Here is a 15,675-nt window from a genome sequence, read left to right as displayed (position 1 = left end):
ACACAAAATACTACAAACTGCATAACACACAAGTTGACAGCAAATATCTCCTTATTTCAAACCTCAAAAGGACAGGGGATATCTCAGTGGTATTAGAGCTTGCATCCTGCCATCCTATGATTGATGAGTGAGAGAGAGATAAGGTACTACAACAGGGAACAACGAAGGCAACAATATAACATTCCATAGGTACCTGAAGTTGACACCCTTTCAGAAGCATTAAGGGAGAAGGAAGAAGAAAAGATGGCAGAAGAAGATAAAGATGAAAGGATGGAGCGTAAGTTTGACACCATGATTGACATGATGTCTCAGTTGCTAGGCAAAATGAACCAAATCCATCAGCAACCTGAGCAAAATCAAACAAATAACTCAGGGGAAGATAGTGGAAGTGGTAGTCGCGATGAAGTGGATGGAAGAGACAGGTCAAGAGACAGATCAAGAGACAAGACTATCAATCAACATGATGCATATACTAGAGGGTCGGTCAGTCACAAGACCACTCTTTCCTACCTTCACTCCACGTGAAGAACAACCGCAGGTTGCTGCTGTACTTTATGCAGATGAGGCACGACAGGCATATCTAGAATACACTACCTTACCTCCTGACTTGAGAGAGATGTGGTCTTTCGATCAGTTTATGAATCAGAGGGGTAGGAGCAATGGTGGGAGGAATGACTACCACACACCAGTGCAGAATGATTATCAACATTCTCTAGGGAAGACCACCATGCCTTTCTTTGATGGGAGCAACAAATATACAGCTAGGTCATGGGTGCAAAAGCTTGACAACTATTTGTCATTGCAACCTATGCCCGAAGAGGATGCTATCAGGTTCGCCACCTTACATTTGGAGGGTGCTGCCCATGAGTGGTGGTATCATGGCTTTACCACACTTGGTCATATACATACCACCACCTATGCAAAGTTTACGAACATATTGATAGAAAGGTTTGATCCCAAGGATCTAGAAATGTACTTCAGAGACTTAGCACAACTAAAACAGGTAGGTAACTTGGAGACATATATTGGTGATTTTCAGAGATTGTCAGTTATGGTGCCTAGCATTAGTGAAAGGAGGTTGGTCGTCTTGTTCATGGAAGGATTAATGGAGCCACTTAGAGGTTGGTTGAAAGCCTTTGATCCACCTACACTACAGGAAGCCATGAAAAAAGCAAGGAGCATGGAGTTCACAGCGCCTAGAAACAAAAGTTTTCATAAGGAAACTCGTTCTACCAGCTAGGAGAGCCCTCAACAAATTGCTGATAAGAAAAAGAAATCAGCAGCGATGGTAGATGAGGAGATGAGAAGAATTGAGAAGGAGACAACTTTGTTTCTAGTGAGCATGATTGCCCCTTGAGGCCTAAGGAGAAAGCGAATCGCGCTATGTGGGTATATTATGATGATTCTGAAAATTTAGATCAGCCAGTTGCCTTAGGAGATAATCAGGATGGAAATGCTGTATTGGAGCTTGAGCCAGATGGGAATCTATCTCCTATAGCTATATTTGTTGATGAGCAGAGATACAGTTAATGGGCAGCATTGTGTTGCTTTGCTTGACACTAGAGCAACGCGCAATTTCATTGATGAAGGATTTGTGGCTCGTTGCAGGTTGTAGGCATAAGAGTTCAAGGGATTCCGAGTTAGAGTTGTAGATGGATATACATGTGCACCAAAAGGATATGTGGTCTGACTTTGTTGATGAATGACTATGAGCTACACGCTGATTTTTATGTGGTCAACATGGGAGCAGCAAATGTAGTCTTGGGAATGAAATGGCTCCAAGACATAGAAGAGTTTACCCTTAATGTGCCTAAGTTGGAGATGAAGTTCAAATCAAATGACAGGGACTTTCATTTCATATGACGGATTCTCAATCTGGTCTGATGTTTAGTGTACCTTTGATTGCCCAAGCCTTCTCTTTGCTGATTGTCCATTGATAGCATGTCATGTTGTTTACTCTAAGTATGATCGATATGCAGTGAGGGTCAACTTCATCTAATCGTGTTAAGCATGATGACCTCCAGTCAAACACTTAACCTCTCACAATGACTTCATCATTCTTATCAATCAGTTGGTATGATAATTTGTTTGTTTATAGATTTAAGCCTGGACAATAAAGATATGATTGTAATTGATCATTCACCTCTTTGCCTACTTCCTTTAATTACCCTTTTTGATTCACTTTGCAATTCTGTCTCTTTTAGAGACTTCACAAAATTGAAGGATCACAAAATTGAAGGATCATCTGAAATATTAATGGTGTAACGTTACTCTAAAGGCTAGTTAGGATAAACAAATGTGGATGCAAGGATTCTTTTGCATGGTCATAGTTGCCAAGTTGGTGCTATGCTATTGCAGTTTGTATCTCCTCAGTTGTAGAAAAATAGTTAGGAAAAAGTATCTGGAATTTTTAAGAATGAGAAGAAGATATGGATGATAAGGAGAGGGGAGAATAGCCACTATTCAAAACTGTGTGGACATGGGTCTTTAAGGGTTACCTAATTTACTCATGCTAATTCAAGTAGAAGGTTGGAAGTTACGAATTTCTAAACAAGAGATGTACATTCAGAAGTTGTTAGATATAACTCTTATATTCCTTTGTAAGAATCTTTTCCACACAGGGACAAAGAGTTGGAAATGTTTCGATGTTAATTTCCTCTTATTGTGGGATAAAATAAATAATATCTATATACTCTAGGGAAGAAAGATTTGGGAAATAAACTAAATAGAATACCTTAGTCCTAGTCATTTAAGGGAAACTTCCTAACAGTTCTCAAAGTGGGTTGTATGTTAAAGAATTTTTTATCACTCATGCATAATTATATTAGGGGTTGATCACAAACACTCATGATTCTTGCCTGTACAATCGAAGGGGACTGCCGTGTCTGCTCCTGCTTTCTTGTCTACTGTTCCAATCTTGTTTCCTATGCAGCTTTGTATATGGCATATTTTTTTATTATTTTTATCAGTAAGAAAATTGTACAATATTTTGGAAAGTTGGAAGTTTTGTGTACGATTACATTTATTGTAACCATTTCCAAGAAAAGCTAACTCCATTTGGTCTTACAGGTCAGAGATGAATTAGAGCACTTGCTTGATAATGAGGAGGATATGGCTGAGATGTATCTAACAGGTAATTTGATGCAACAACAAGATGGGATTCCTTCTCCCCCTTCTTTTCATGGTGCTAGAGTTGGAATGGAGCAGGAGCTGGATTATTCTGATGCAGAAGATGACAGGTGAGATATTTGATATTTCCCTCTTTCATATATTTTTAGTAGATGAATGAATTTTTTTGTAATATTTTATGGGAATCTAAATAAATTGTTTCCAGAAGAATTTTAGATATGTTATATGTGTCCATTTATTATAAGCCTCCTATTAAAGATTGCTTTCTAAATGAGACAATGAAGCACAAAATTTGTTGAACTCTTCTGTCAGTGACGTTGAAGCTCCGAGTGCAACATTCAATACATTAGGTAGAGATGAGGAGAGGAGAACAAGCAGTAGAAACCACAGTGGTACTAAGGGTCTTGGCGTTGAGGAGTTGGAGATGCTTTTGGACACTTACTTTGTCCAGATTGATGGAACCCTTAATAAGCTATCAGCAGTATGTTGTACAAAATTATTGTCATTTTCCTACATTTCAGTCATGTGCATTTTTTACATGTTTATATACTGTGTAAGTAAATATGGTAAATTGGTAATGTTTGCAATATGCATTTTATATCTTTATTTCCCCATGCTATGTTTGAATGTTAGGAGAAGTACCACATGTTCAGCTACCAAATTGGAGTTGTATTAAGATAATTGCTATAATAACAATTAAGTGCAGATGTAATACCTACCACATTATACTCCATGTTCAATGAAAACAACATGAATGAAATTTGGTAGTTGGAGCTGAGAACTTTTAAATATTAAGATTATGACATCTTTTATAACTGTCATTTATAAAGAATTTTTTTGTGACAGATGTTAAACGTATATCCATTAACATAATATACACGAATGACACATTTATAACTGTTTCTTAATAATTTTTATGTGACAGATGTTAAAGGTATATCCATTAACACAATATACATGAATGACACATTTATAATTGTTGTTTTTAAAGAATTTTTATGTGATAGATGTCAAACACATATCCATCAACATAATTTTTTACCCAAAGAAGATTTTACATTGATCTGAGAATGGATCAGTTAGTGAAAATTAGTGTTACTAGATTTGTTGGTTATCCGGTGAGGCTCAGCAAGTTTTGACAGGCTCACCAGTTTGTGTAGGATTTATGAGTCTTGCTAGATGAAGTCATGGTCGAAAAAAGCTGGCAGGGGAAATAAGTAAAAAGTGACATTTTAAACCCAAAAATGTATAAACCTAAAACCCAAACACAATAGAAGCAAAAAACCAAGGCTTACAAAAAAGAAAAGTAAAGCAAAAGACTTAATACAAAGCAAGAAGAATAAGACATAGAAAAAACAATGAATAGAAATCACCAGAAATAGTGACCAATGGATCCATAGTGCATTTGGAACACAACTCATTACCCATTTAGAGCAGCAAATTTGAAGAGCATGGTTTGGAATAGACACAAAAACCAAGTGATGAGGAGTTCTGTTGGAGATTTTTTATTCTTTTATTTGATTTCAATTCACGTGGCAAAGTAATTAGTTCTTTTTTTTTTGTTTAAAAGAGTAAATTTTGATTCATATATGTTACTTGAATTTTAAACGTGACTGCCTTCTGAAATTAAAAAGTTTAGAATATTCATTTTTTAAAATTTAATTTTTGTCTATTTTCGGCAAAATCTGGTGGATGCCATGGTGTTTAGCCAGTGTTCAAAGTCTTTAATGATGAAGAATTAAAGGGCTTAATTTTAAATGAGAAGTTGACATCTGAGGTCCATTATCAATAAGAAAATGATATATGATGGAAGAAGAATTGTACTGTCATGTGTGATGGTTGAATGGATAGGTGAAACATGGCATTGAATTTCTTTGTTTCTTCATCAAGTGGAATTTTTTTTTTCTGAAATACAGTAATACTTCAAGTAAGGTGAAAAATGGTAAGTTCCTTTGTTAGATTTTAGCGGAAATAGTGTTTGAAATGGGTGAGACCAATGTTGTAATGTCCCCACTCTAGTTAGTATCAGTTACTGATGGGTTAGCCTATTATTTGGACTCCCGCAGGCTAACATGTTTTGATAGAGAGTCTCAGTGGCAGTTCCACTTCTTTAGTTCAATATTGGGTTCAGTTCTAGGGCCCTAGCAGTCAGTGTGTGGGCTTAGTTGAGGGACTTATTATTTATAGTAAGTCAATCTGGTAGTTGTGCTTTTTTTAGTCAAGGCACTTGGACACATGGGGGTTATTCAGTGTTGACTCCATCTTCATACAACATGTTAAAAGATTGAATAATGAAGGAGATATTAATATTTTAGTGGTTAAGTTAATTAATTAACTTAAATGGTTATTATAAAGTCATAAAGTGACTTTATTAAATTAAAAGCCACTTAAATATTATAAAGTGATTTTTATTAAATCACTTAAGTGAATCTGGGTGGCCAAGTTGATTAATAAACTATGCAAAGTGAATTAAATACATTTTAATGTATTTAAAAGGAATTTGGGCATACTTCTTGGAAATTGTGCCTTTTTGGGTTAATTAAGGCAAAGCAAGCAATTCAACCTCTATTATTGATTATTTGACATTGCTTGTTATTGTGCTCTGTGGAATTCTTTGACAAGGATTTCAGAGGTTATCTAATTTTAATGTATTAGTTTCATTTGTAGCAGTTATCTACTTCATAATATAGATTCAATTGCCCTATATTTGGTATCTATTCAGTTTTATGAGCAATTCTTGTCTGGTGCACTTGTTTTTTTTTAATTTAAAATTTGTTTAAAACCCTTGAAAATCGAAAAACAAATCAGCAACAGTGTTTCAGGAGAGTTAGACCCAGCAGGGTTCTTATAGTGGTATCAAAGCTTTGATCCTGCCTTCCTGGAGGGTTAGAAGTTCTTACGCATCAGCATCAGTTTGGGCCTCACAGGTTTTATACATGCAGGAGACCTGGTTTATAGGGAAACCAAAATCATTTTGAAGAGATACCGTTGGAAATCATGGGAGACAGGAATGATGGTGAACCATGTAGAGAGCTTGTTAACAATGAGGACTAAGAAGCCAAAATTATGAGGGGTCTAGTAATTGGACATGAACAGGTGGCAAATGTGTTGCAGCAGCTAACTACAGCCATATAGCAGATCACTATGCCTAGGGGACATAACCATAATCAAGAAGAAAATGGAAGTGTTGCTGGTCGCCCAAGGGCAAGTGTGACACCCACATGCACCTATGTAGGCCTACATGCCCAACATTTGTGAGAAATGAACCTGAAGAAGAGAATGTGGCTGAGGAGGAAGATGAGGTGGCCTTTACAGATAACGTGATGACACTTCATGATGAGTGGGATGCATTACCACCAAGAGTTAAGGAACATCTTAACTTTAACAGGCTCATTAGTTAGAAGAGGGAACATAGTAGGAAATGGAATTGGAATGACAGGAAACCTTGGAATAAAACTAATGATCTTAAATATGCAATCAACAAGCTCACACTCTCTACTTTTGATGGTAGTGGTAGAGTCACAACCAAAGCTTGGATTAGTAAGTTGGACTCCTTCTTGACCCTATGTCCTATGTCAGAAGAGGATGCCATTAAATTTGCAACTTTGCATTTGGATGGGGTTTCCCATGATTGGTGGCACCATGGGATGGTTACCTTGCATCATGACCTTATTACTTCTTACCAAGAATTCACTGATAGATTGGTTGAACGTTTTGACAAAAGAGATCCAAAGTTGTATTTCAGAGACTTAGCTCAGTTGAAACAAATGGGCAGCTTGGAATCTTATATTAGTGAGTTTCAAAAGCTCTCGGTCATGGTCACAGGTATTTCAAAGAGGAGGCTGGTCATTCTTTTTGTTGAAGGTCTTTATGAGCCTATGAAGGGTTGGATTAAGGCTTTTGATCCCCCTAACTTGCAAGAGGCTATGAGGAAAGCTTGTAGCATGGAATTTACAAGTCCATGTGGTAAGTTCAACTCAAATTATTCCAAACCATCCTCATCATATAATGATAGCAAATCTGATCCAAAGAAATCAGAAAATGTGAACCAAAAGAAGAAGTTTGCAGCACCTTTGAATAAAGAAACAATTAATGATTTGCGTAGAAGGAAGCTGTGTTTTTATTGCAAGGGCCCTTATGATCAAAAACATGATTGTCCTCTCAAGCCTAAGGGTCAAAATAGGCATATGGAGTGGTTTTATGAGGGTGAAAACATGACTGATAACACATACCAACAAGCTGATCAAGATGATTCAGAGACTGAAAATTTAGAAAAAGGAGTTGAAAATGAAGGGGAATTTGAGCTACAGGAAGTTCATATGTCTAGTATGCAGAGAGAAGGCTCCTTTAGGTTGCGCGGACTCTTGGCTGGTCAAAGAGTCATCTCTTTACTTGATACAGGTGCAACTCATAATTTCATAGATGCATGGTTGGTGGAGAAGTGAGGTATTCAAACTCAAGAGTTTGAAGGTATGAGAGTGAAAGTTGCTAATGGTAACACTCTCAATTGTGATAGAATGATTCCAGGCTTACCTATGCAACTCAATAACTATGAATTCAAAGCTGATTTTTATGTGGTTAACATGGATGTGGTCCTTGGCATGACGTGGTTTCATGCAATAGGTGGATTTACACTGAACCTTAGAGAAATGGAAATGAAATTCAAGGTGGATGGAACTAATCATGTGCTTAAAGCTATTAAGGCCAACAACTTGAAAGTAATCACTCTTAAAAGAATGGAGAGATTGGTTAAACATGATATGGTAGAGTGGGCAGCAGCGTGTAAGTTAATGCCTACATATGAGGAGAAGCATAAAACTTCCTATCATTCAGATGTTTAGGAGCTTAGAATTAAGCACACTAAGGTGTTCAGTGACATACCACCTAGTAGACCTCCTAATAGAGGCATAGAGAACATATTGAGTTGGAGGAGGGCACTAAGCCCATCATGATTACACCTTACCGGCACCGAAAGCGTTTGAAGGATGAAATTGAGAAAACCATCAAAGAACTTTTAGCTATGGGACACATAAGGCCGAGTAAGTCTCCTTTCGCTTCATCTGTGGTTTTGGTGAAGAAGAAAGATGGTACACTTAGAATGTGCATTGATTATCGGATGCTAAACAAAAGGATAATTAAGAACCGGTATCCCATCCCTCGCATTGATGAGTTGATAGATGAGATTCACGGAGCCTGTTATTTTTCTAAGATTGACTTGAGGATAGGTTATCATCAGATCAGTGTCAGAGAGAAGGATGTTGAGAAGACTGCATTTAGATGTCATTGTGGATACTATGAGTTTTTGGTTATGTTCTTTGGCTTAACCAATGCACTAGCTACTTTTCAGTCCATTATGAACAGGGTCTTCCATTCTCAATTGAGGAGATTTGTCCTGGTATTCTTTGACGACATTTTGGTTTACTATAGAACTTGGGAGGAGCACATGGCTCACCTGGACACTGTTTTAGGCATACTTGATAGGGAGTCCTTGTATGCCAAGGAGTCCAAGTGTGCATTGGGCATGGCAGAACTTTTATATTTGGGTCACATAATTAGCAGAGAGGGAGTTCGCATGGATCTTGATAAGGTTCGTGCCATTATTGATTGGCCTACACCTTAGACCTTGACTCATCTCAGGGGATTTGTTGGTTTATGTGCTTTCTACCGTCGGTTTGTTAGTGGTTTTTTACGGCATGCTACACCACTTGCTGATTTGACAAAGAAGGGCGCATTTGTTTGGACACCTCTAGCACATGAGTGTTTTGAGAAGTTCAAGCAGTTGATGACTACATGTCCAGTTCTAGCCTTACCAGATTTCACCAAACCTTTTGAGCTTCATTCTGATGCATGTGGAGAGGGTATTGGTGCAGTGATTATGCAGGATCACCATCCTATAGCTTTCGAGAGAAGGAAACTAAGGGGTCCTAAGAGGAGCTATAGTATTTATGACAAGGAAATGTTGGCCATCATGCATGCAATGGCCAAGTTTAGGCAGTATTTAGTTGGCAACAAATTTTGTGTCAAAACCGATCATAACAGCTTGAAGCATTTCCTTGGACAACGGGATCTAAATGAACGTCAACAGAAGTGGGTCAGCAAGTTATAGTCTTATGAATTTGACATTTCCTATTTCAAAGGGACTCAGAACGTTGTTGCTGACGCCTAATCTCGCTAGCCCTATTTTAGCTGTATGGTAGAGGTTTCCGAGGATTGGAAACACTTGATTATAGCAGAGTATGCCAAGAATCCGTGGGCTTCTAGCATTATTGATGGGACAATATAGGACAACAACTACTCTCTTGTGAATGATCTCATCATTTACAAAGAGAGAATATTTTTAGTCCTAGATTCGGATACGAGGAACGAGGTTTTGAGATCTTTACATGACTTACCTATGGCTGGTCATCTCAGATACTTTAAGACCTATAGGTAGGTACAGGAGAGATTTACTTGGAAGGTTCTCAAATCTGATGTTCTTCAGTATGTTATGGATTACTCTGTTTGTCAGCAGAACAAGTAGGAGCATACTTACCTTGCTGGGTTGCTTCAGCCACTTCCTATTCCTGAGAGGAAGTGGGAATGCATGTCTATAGACTTTATTACGGGCTTGCCGAAAGCTCAAGGGAAAGACATCATTTATGTGGTAGCTGATCGGTTGACTAAGTATGCACATTTCTTCCCGATCACGACTACTTATTCAGCTACACAGGTGGTAGATCTTTTCTTTTGTGAGGTATTCAGATTGCATGGGCTACCTCAGAGTATTGTTAGTGATAGAGACAATAGGTTCATGGGTAACTTTTGGTAGGAGTTATTCAGATTATGTGGGACAAAGCTCACACCGAGTGCTAGCTACCACCCTTAGACTAATGGGCAGACTGAGATTGTCAATAAATGGGTGGAGGGATACCTGTGGAACTATATTTCTGGGCAACAGAAGGCTTGGGTGAAGTGGTTGCATCTTTGTGAGTATTGTTACAATTGCACTCACCACATGACTATCCAGATGACACTTTTCAGATCTTTTTATGGCTATGATGCTCCTAGTTTTTTGGATTTATTGATGAGCGATTGCAGAGTATCGAGTGTTGGGGATCTGTTACAGGAGAACTAGGATATCATGAGAGCTCTTCGTGAGAACATTCAGAAGGCTTAGAATCAACAAAAGCAATATGCTGATTAGAGGAGGGTTGAGCGATCTTTTGAGATTGGGGATATGGTGTATCTGATGCTACAACCCTATAGACAGTCCTCTCTTAGGAAGAAGGGCTTGAAGAAACTCAAGCCACGTTATTATGGGCCATTCAGGATTATCAGATGAGTTGGGGAAGTGGCTTATGAGTTAGATTTACTGGAAGATAGTAAGGTTCATAATGTGTTCCATGTTTCTCACCTCAAGAAGGCATTGGGACAACATATAGCTCCTTCTTCAGACTTACCACCCTTGGATGATGAGGGGAAGTTGATATTGGTACCTGAGGCCGTCATAGAGACTAGAGAGCATCATCTTCGAAGGCAGGTCATCAGGGAAATTTTGGTTCAGTGGAGAGATCTGTCGATAGAGGATGCTACTTGGGAGAGCGAGAGTATTTTACAACATCTAGCATTGAGTTTGCTTGAGGACAAGCAAATTCAGGGAGGGCGGATTGTAATGTCCCCACTCTAGTCAGTATCAGTTATTGATGGGTTAGCCTATTATTTGGACTCTCGTAGGCTAACATGTTTGGATAGAGAGTCTCAGTGACAGTTCCACTTCTTCAGTTCAGTATTGGGTTCAGTTCCAGGGCCTTAGCAATTAGTGTGTGGGCTTAGTTGAGGGACATTATTTATAGTAAGTCAATCTGGCAGTTGTGCTTTTTTTGGTTAGGGCACCTGGACACATGGGGATTATTCAGTGTTGACTCCGGCTTCAGACGACACGTCAAAAGATTGAATAATGAAGGAAAAATTTAAAATTTTAGTGGTTAAGTTAATTAACTTATATGGTTATTATAAAATCTTAAAGTGACTTTATTAAATTAAAAGCCATTTAAATATTATAAAGTGATTTTTATTAAATCACTTAAGTAAATTTGGGCACCCAAGTTGATTAATAAACTATGCAAAGTGAATTAAATACATTTTTATGTATTTAAAAGGCATTTGGGCATACTTCTTGGAAATCATGCCTTTTTGGGTTAATTAAGGCAAAGCAAGCAATTCAACCTCTATTATTGATTATTTGACATTGCTTGTTATTTTGCTCTATGGAATTCTTTGACAAGGGTTTAAGAGGTTTGGCCAATTGGAAAACGGAAATTCTTCGTGGATCTGTGATTGTGAGGTTGTAGAAGACCGGCTGAATTATTGCAATTATGAAGGCTTCATTCAGGAGTCTTATTGTGCTTCAATAGAGATTCTTTTATTCAGATATTGCAGATTTTTTAATAAGGAAAGAGCAAATCAGGTTAGACGCCCCTTTTAGCAGCATATTTCATTTCAATAAGCAGCCGTACAGTTTCCAATTGCTGGCCGTACAATTCAGGCTTGGCATGTGTGGTCCAGGAAAGGGACGTTTTGTTTGGGAGGGTGAAACGCCTTCCTATTTTGCAATTTGGTTGCACCATTCCCAATGCCCAACATATTCAAGTGGTTTCATCACATTTTTGGCTTGGAGAAATTGTACTCTGGACTTGTACGTCTATTTTGGTCAATTTCCCAGTTTTGGCTGACAAACTCCAGAATTCTTTATTTAAAATAAACCAAGGACCTACAGGTATGTTTTATGTATTAGTTTCATTTGCAGCAGTTATCTAATTCATAATATAGATTCAGTTGCCCTATATTTGGTATCTATTCAGTTTTATGAGCAATTCTTGTCTAGTGCACTTTTTTTTTTTAATTTAAAATTGTTCAAAACCCTTGAAAATCCAAAAACAAATCAGCAATAGTGTTTCAGGAGAGTTAGAACCAGCAAGGTTCTTACAAATTATGCAACAAATAATGTTTTAGGCTTCTAACAGATCATTTTTGGACTTTGTGTTTCATTCATTGCCTTAATGCTATATTGGAGGGTCTTGGAAACTTTATCGGGCCAAACCTTTTGTGGATCAAAGTCACAATATCTATAGATAAATATGCATTCATATTAGGTCCTTGACTTAATGATGACAAATATCAACCCATATCATCCACACTTAGGCCCTTGACTGAGTGATGACAACACAAATCCATTAGGGGAAATCATTGATTGGTGATGGCATCATTGATTTCATAAGCCATTAAGCAATCCGAGTCCATTCAAATTTCAAGGTTGATGAGGAAGTTTTGGTTGGGTTCTACATAAGCATGTAGAAAGAACGGAAGGAGATTCTCAAATTTGAGCAATGACCATCTCCAAGATTGATATTCTCAAACTTGTACAAGGGGACCTCTCTGTGTGAAATATGTGTTGATGTGGTTCTTATGACACCATGCAACACAGAATAAAATAAAAAGTATTCTATCATCTCTTGAACAAAGACCTCTTAGATGCTGAGCTATGTGATCAAATGAGATGACTCCAAGGTTTTGATAGTCAGGTCTTGACTTTATACATGGATAGACTCAATGATTGTGATGTGATTGGCTGGAATCACAAGGGGGACTTACGTTGAACCTGAATGTTTGAATGTTACTAGAACGTGGAATTTTACTTGATTTGAAAAAAAGGAAAAAAGAGATGAATGGCTTATAGAGATCTAATCCACTCCCAAGATCAATAACAATAATGGATCATGCATGGATGGACACATTCCTTTAATCGAGCTTTGCTTGACCATGTTACCAACAACTACACAAGGTTGATGCAATCTCCAAAGGGGAACGCAAGGTTTTCATATCGCGAATCATTCATCCAAATACCCAATACACTGGCACAACTTGAATAAACTTATCCACAATTGAACTTAGCACGTTTTAATGTTTAGGCTAACTATGCACTGCAATTGAAAATCATTCAACTACAAATAGTATGAACAAAGAATTATCAACATCCACACATTACTCCATCAAAATCAATGAATTTCATCTAACATGAGGATACAACAAGAAACCATGCAATTATGTAGAAGAAACAACACATCCCACCATGTCTTCAATGAAAAGGATATTTATTTACAAGCTTGGCAACAATTTCTGCCTTTTCCTCCTACTCTGCTTCTAACTATTTGCTTGTTATTGTCTATTAACCTCCTATTGAACCATTAGCTATTAACCTTTGCAAATGAGGAAGTGGAGCCTTTTATAGTGCTCAGAATACAATTCAATGACCAGGATCAAATCCACATCAATGGCCAAGATTGAAAGATAGAAACCCCAATTAGGGTTTGTTACACCCATTACATAGTATTTAATGCTTGACCAATGATAAAATTACAATAAATAGGACACATCCTCCCTTGAATGTTGACCAATGAATGATGAGGTTAGGTATCTTGAAGTTTGTGCCTCCACATGTGGTAGTTATCCTCGTTGGATGAGTCAAGTGCATTGAATCTGGACTCCCTAACTTGGAAGGATGTTATTGGGTTGAAGATGACTGGGCACCACCTCAGCTTACTCCTTGTAACACATCACAAAGTGGAGTTTGTGATTCGTGCAATATCTCTTGATACTCAAACATTTCCAAGTGCTTGATGTGATGAAAGCTTTGTATCGATCCTCTCAAGTTGCAATGTTAGCCTTGACTTGTTGCTATGCCTCTGAATCTTATGATACCTACACCTCTCGTGATGCGTTAAGAACTTTGAATGTGCTAGTCTTCGATGTGTGAATCTTCCATCATGTTGAAATACTTGATGCAGGCCTCCTTGGTATCCTTGTGCTTGTTGATGAAGTCCTCTTGCACTTGAATTCTTGCTTCACTTCTTTATGCTTCCCTTTGTTGTCTTCTTCATCTTTCATTCAACGACATCCTTGAAGGTGTTGATCATTGCACATGCACTGCTTGAGGTCATGATGCCTCTTACAAGGTGATGCCTCTTACAAGGTTACAATGTTCTTCTTCTTTGGAATTCTCCTCATCGCTGGATCATTTCACCCTCCCTCTTGCCTTGAAAGCTTTGCCACAGCAAAATCTCTCACCTCCTCTTGAGCTCCTTGTATCAAACCTGGAGACTTGTCACAATATTTTGTATCAAACATCAAGAGAAACACCTAAATAACCAAGTGATCTGAAATCCCTTTATGTAGAAATTGCATTGACACGAGGATTGATTTCTGATTTCAGGTCCTTTTAAATTTTGACTTTTTTGACTTTTAAGTCTTGGTCTCAACCTTGCAGGTCTGATTTTCCACCTGTCTACCTGTTGGTGTATGTTTTATCGTATATTGAACATTAGAATAAAATATCCAAGGATACTCTATCCTCTCCTGAACAAAATCACTACTTGTGCCAAGATTGTGAGAAAGACCACAAGGCGACTCCAAGGTCTATATGTGCGAACGAATGACTTTATGTTGGATAGCTTCCTTGGTTATGTATATGCTGAAATACAAGGGGGACTTACGCTTGACTAATATCATTCACAAGCTAGGACTTAGACAAATATGGCAATGAATACTCTCTTTTTTTGTGTGTGTTTTGGATTCTCAAATTTTGGACTTCCTCAAAAAGGATAAAAAGGATAAGGGTTCAGAAGTTCTATGCTACTTCTAAGCTATTCCTATGAACTCAAGAGATGGTAAAGACTAGGTGAAACAAATTATGGCACTTTGGTTCGCCACACTTAGACAACTACGCAAAGCGGGTGCAATCTTCTAAGGTTGTGCTTAAGATTTTTATACTTGTGAATAATACCATCAATCGAACAATATTTACTCCAAGTAAAAGTTAAAGCATCCACATCAAGTGTTTAGGCTAACTTTACACATTGAACGAAAATCATCCATCCAAAGAAAGTATGAGCAAAAGTTTCATCAATCTAAACTATCAAATCCTTTATTCATCTAACAACTTTGAAAGTAAATCTACTTTAAACAAATCTATTCTATTCTATTCTACCGTTGAAGAAAGTATGTAACTGTTAGGGGTCAATAACACATGTTAGTTTGTAGTTGGGATGGGTTTTTATGTTTGGTTATGTTTGAGTCATCGAGAGGTTCCCATGGGGTAGTTGGTAGTTAGTGACGGTTGGCAACTTGGCCAACCGTTGAGTCTATATATGATTCAGATGGAACCTCGGCAAGGATGGTATTGTACTGACATATTCTTGAGAATTCAATAACAATATCATTCTTCTGGTATAGCTGTTTGTTATTGTTACTTATGCTTTGATATATGAATGTTCTGTCACATGAATAGTTGGTACGTGTGGGAAATCCTTGTTTTATCCATGAGTTTACCAACCTCACATTAAGGACCAAACATTTTGGTGTCGTTGCCTGAATGAACCTGGAGATAACTATGGCGGCAGGCTAAAGGAATTAATGGGCCGACCATTCAACCAACAATTAATTGTCGTGGACAGCAACACACACGAAGAAAGTACTGTGGAAGAGGCACAAGAGGATCAGTTGATGACAGAC

The 15,675-nt window shown here is 37.8% G+C and overlaps 1 protein-coding gene across 1 annotated transcript in view; it reads left to right on the top strand.

Annotated features, from left to right (window-relative positions):
* LOC131049284 (magnesium transporter MRS2-3) overlaps positions 1–15,675 on the top strand; it is a 152,364-nt gene that overhangs the window by 79,027 nt on the left and 57,662 nt on the right. Inside the window, exons 6-7 of the mRNA XM_059212619.1 lie at positions 3,070–3,239; positions 3,442–3,610. Coding sequence (XP_059068602.1) covers positions 3,070–3,239; positions 3,442–3,610 — 339 coding nt within the window. The remainder of the gene's footprint in view (positions 1–3,069; positions 3,240–3,441; positions 3,611–15,675) is intronic.

Source organism: Cryptomeria japonica, chromosome 10, assembly GCF_030272615.1.
Source record: "Cryptomeria japonica chromosome 10, Sugi_1.0, whole genome shotgun sequence".
NCBI lineage: Eukaryota > Viridiplantae > Streptophyta > Pinopsida > Cupressales > Cupressaceae > Cryptomeria > Cryptomeria japonica.
This window is presented reverse-complemented; position numbering and strand designations above follow the sequence as displayed.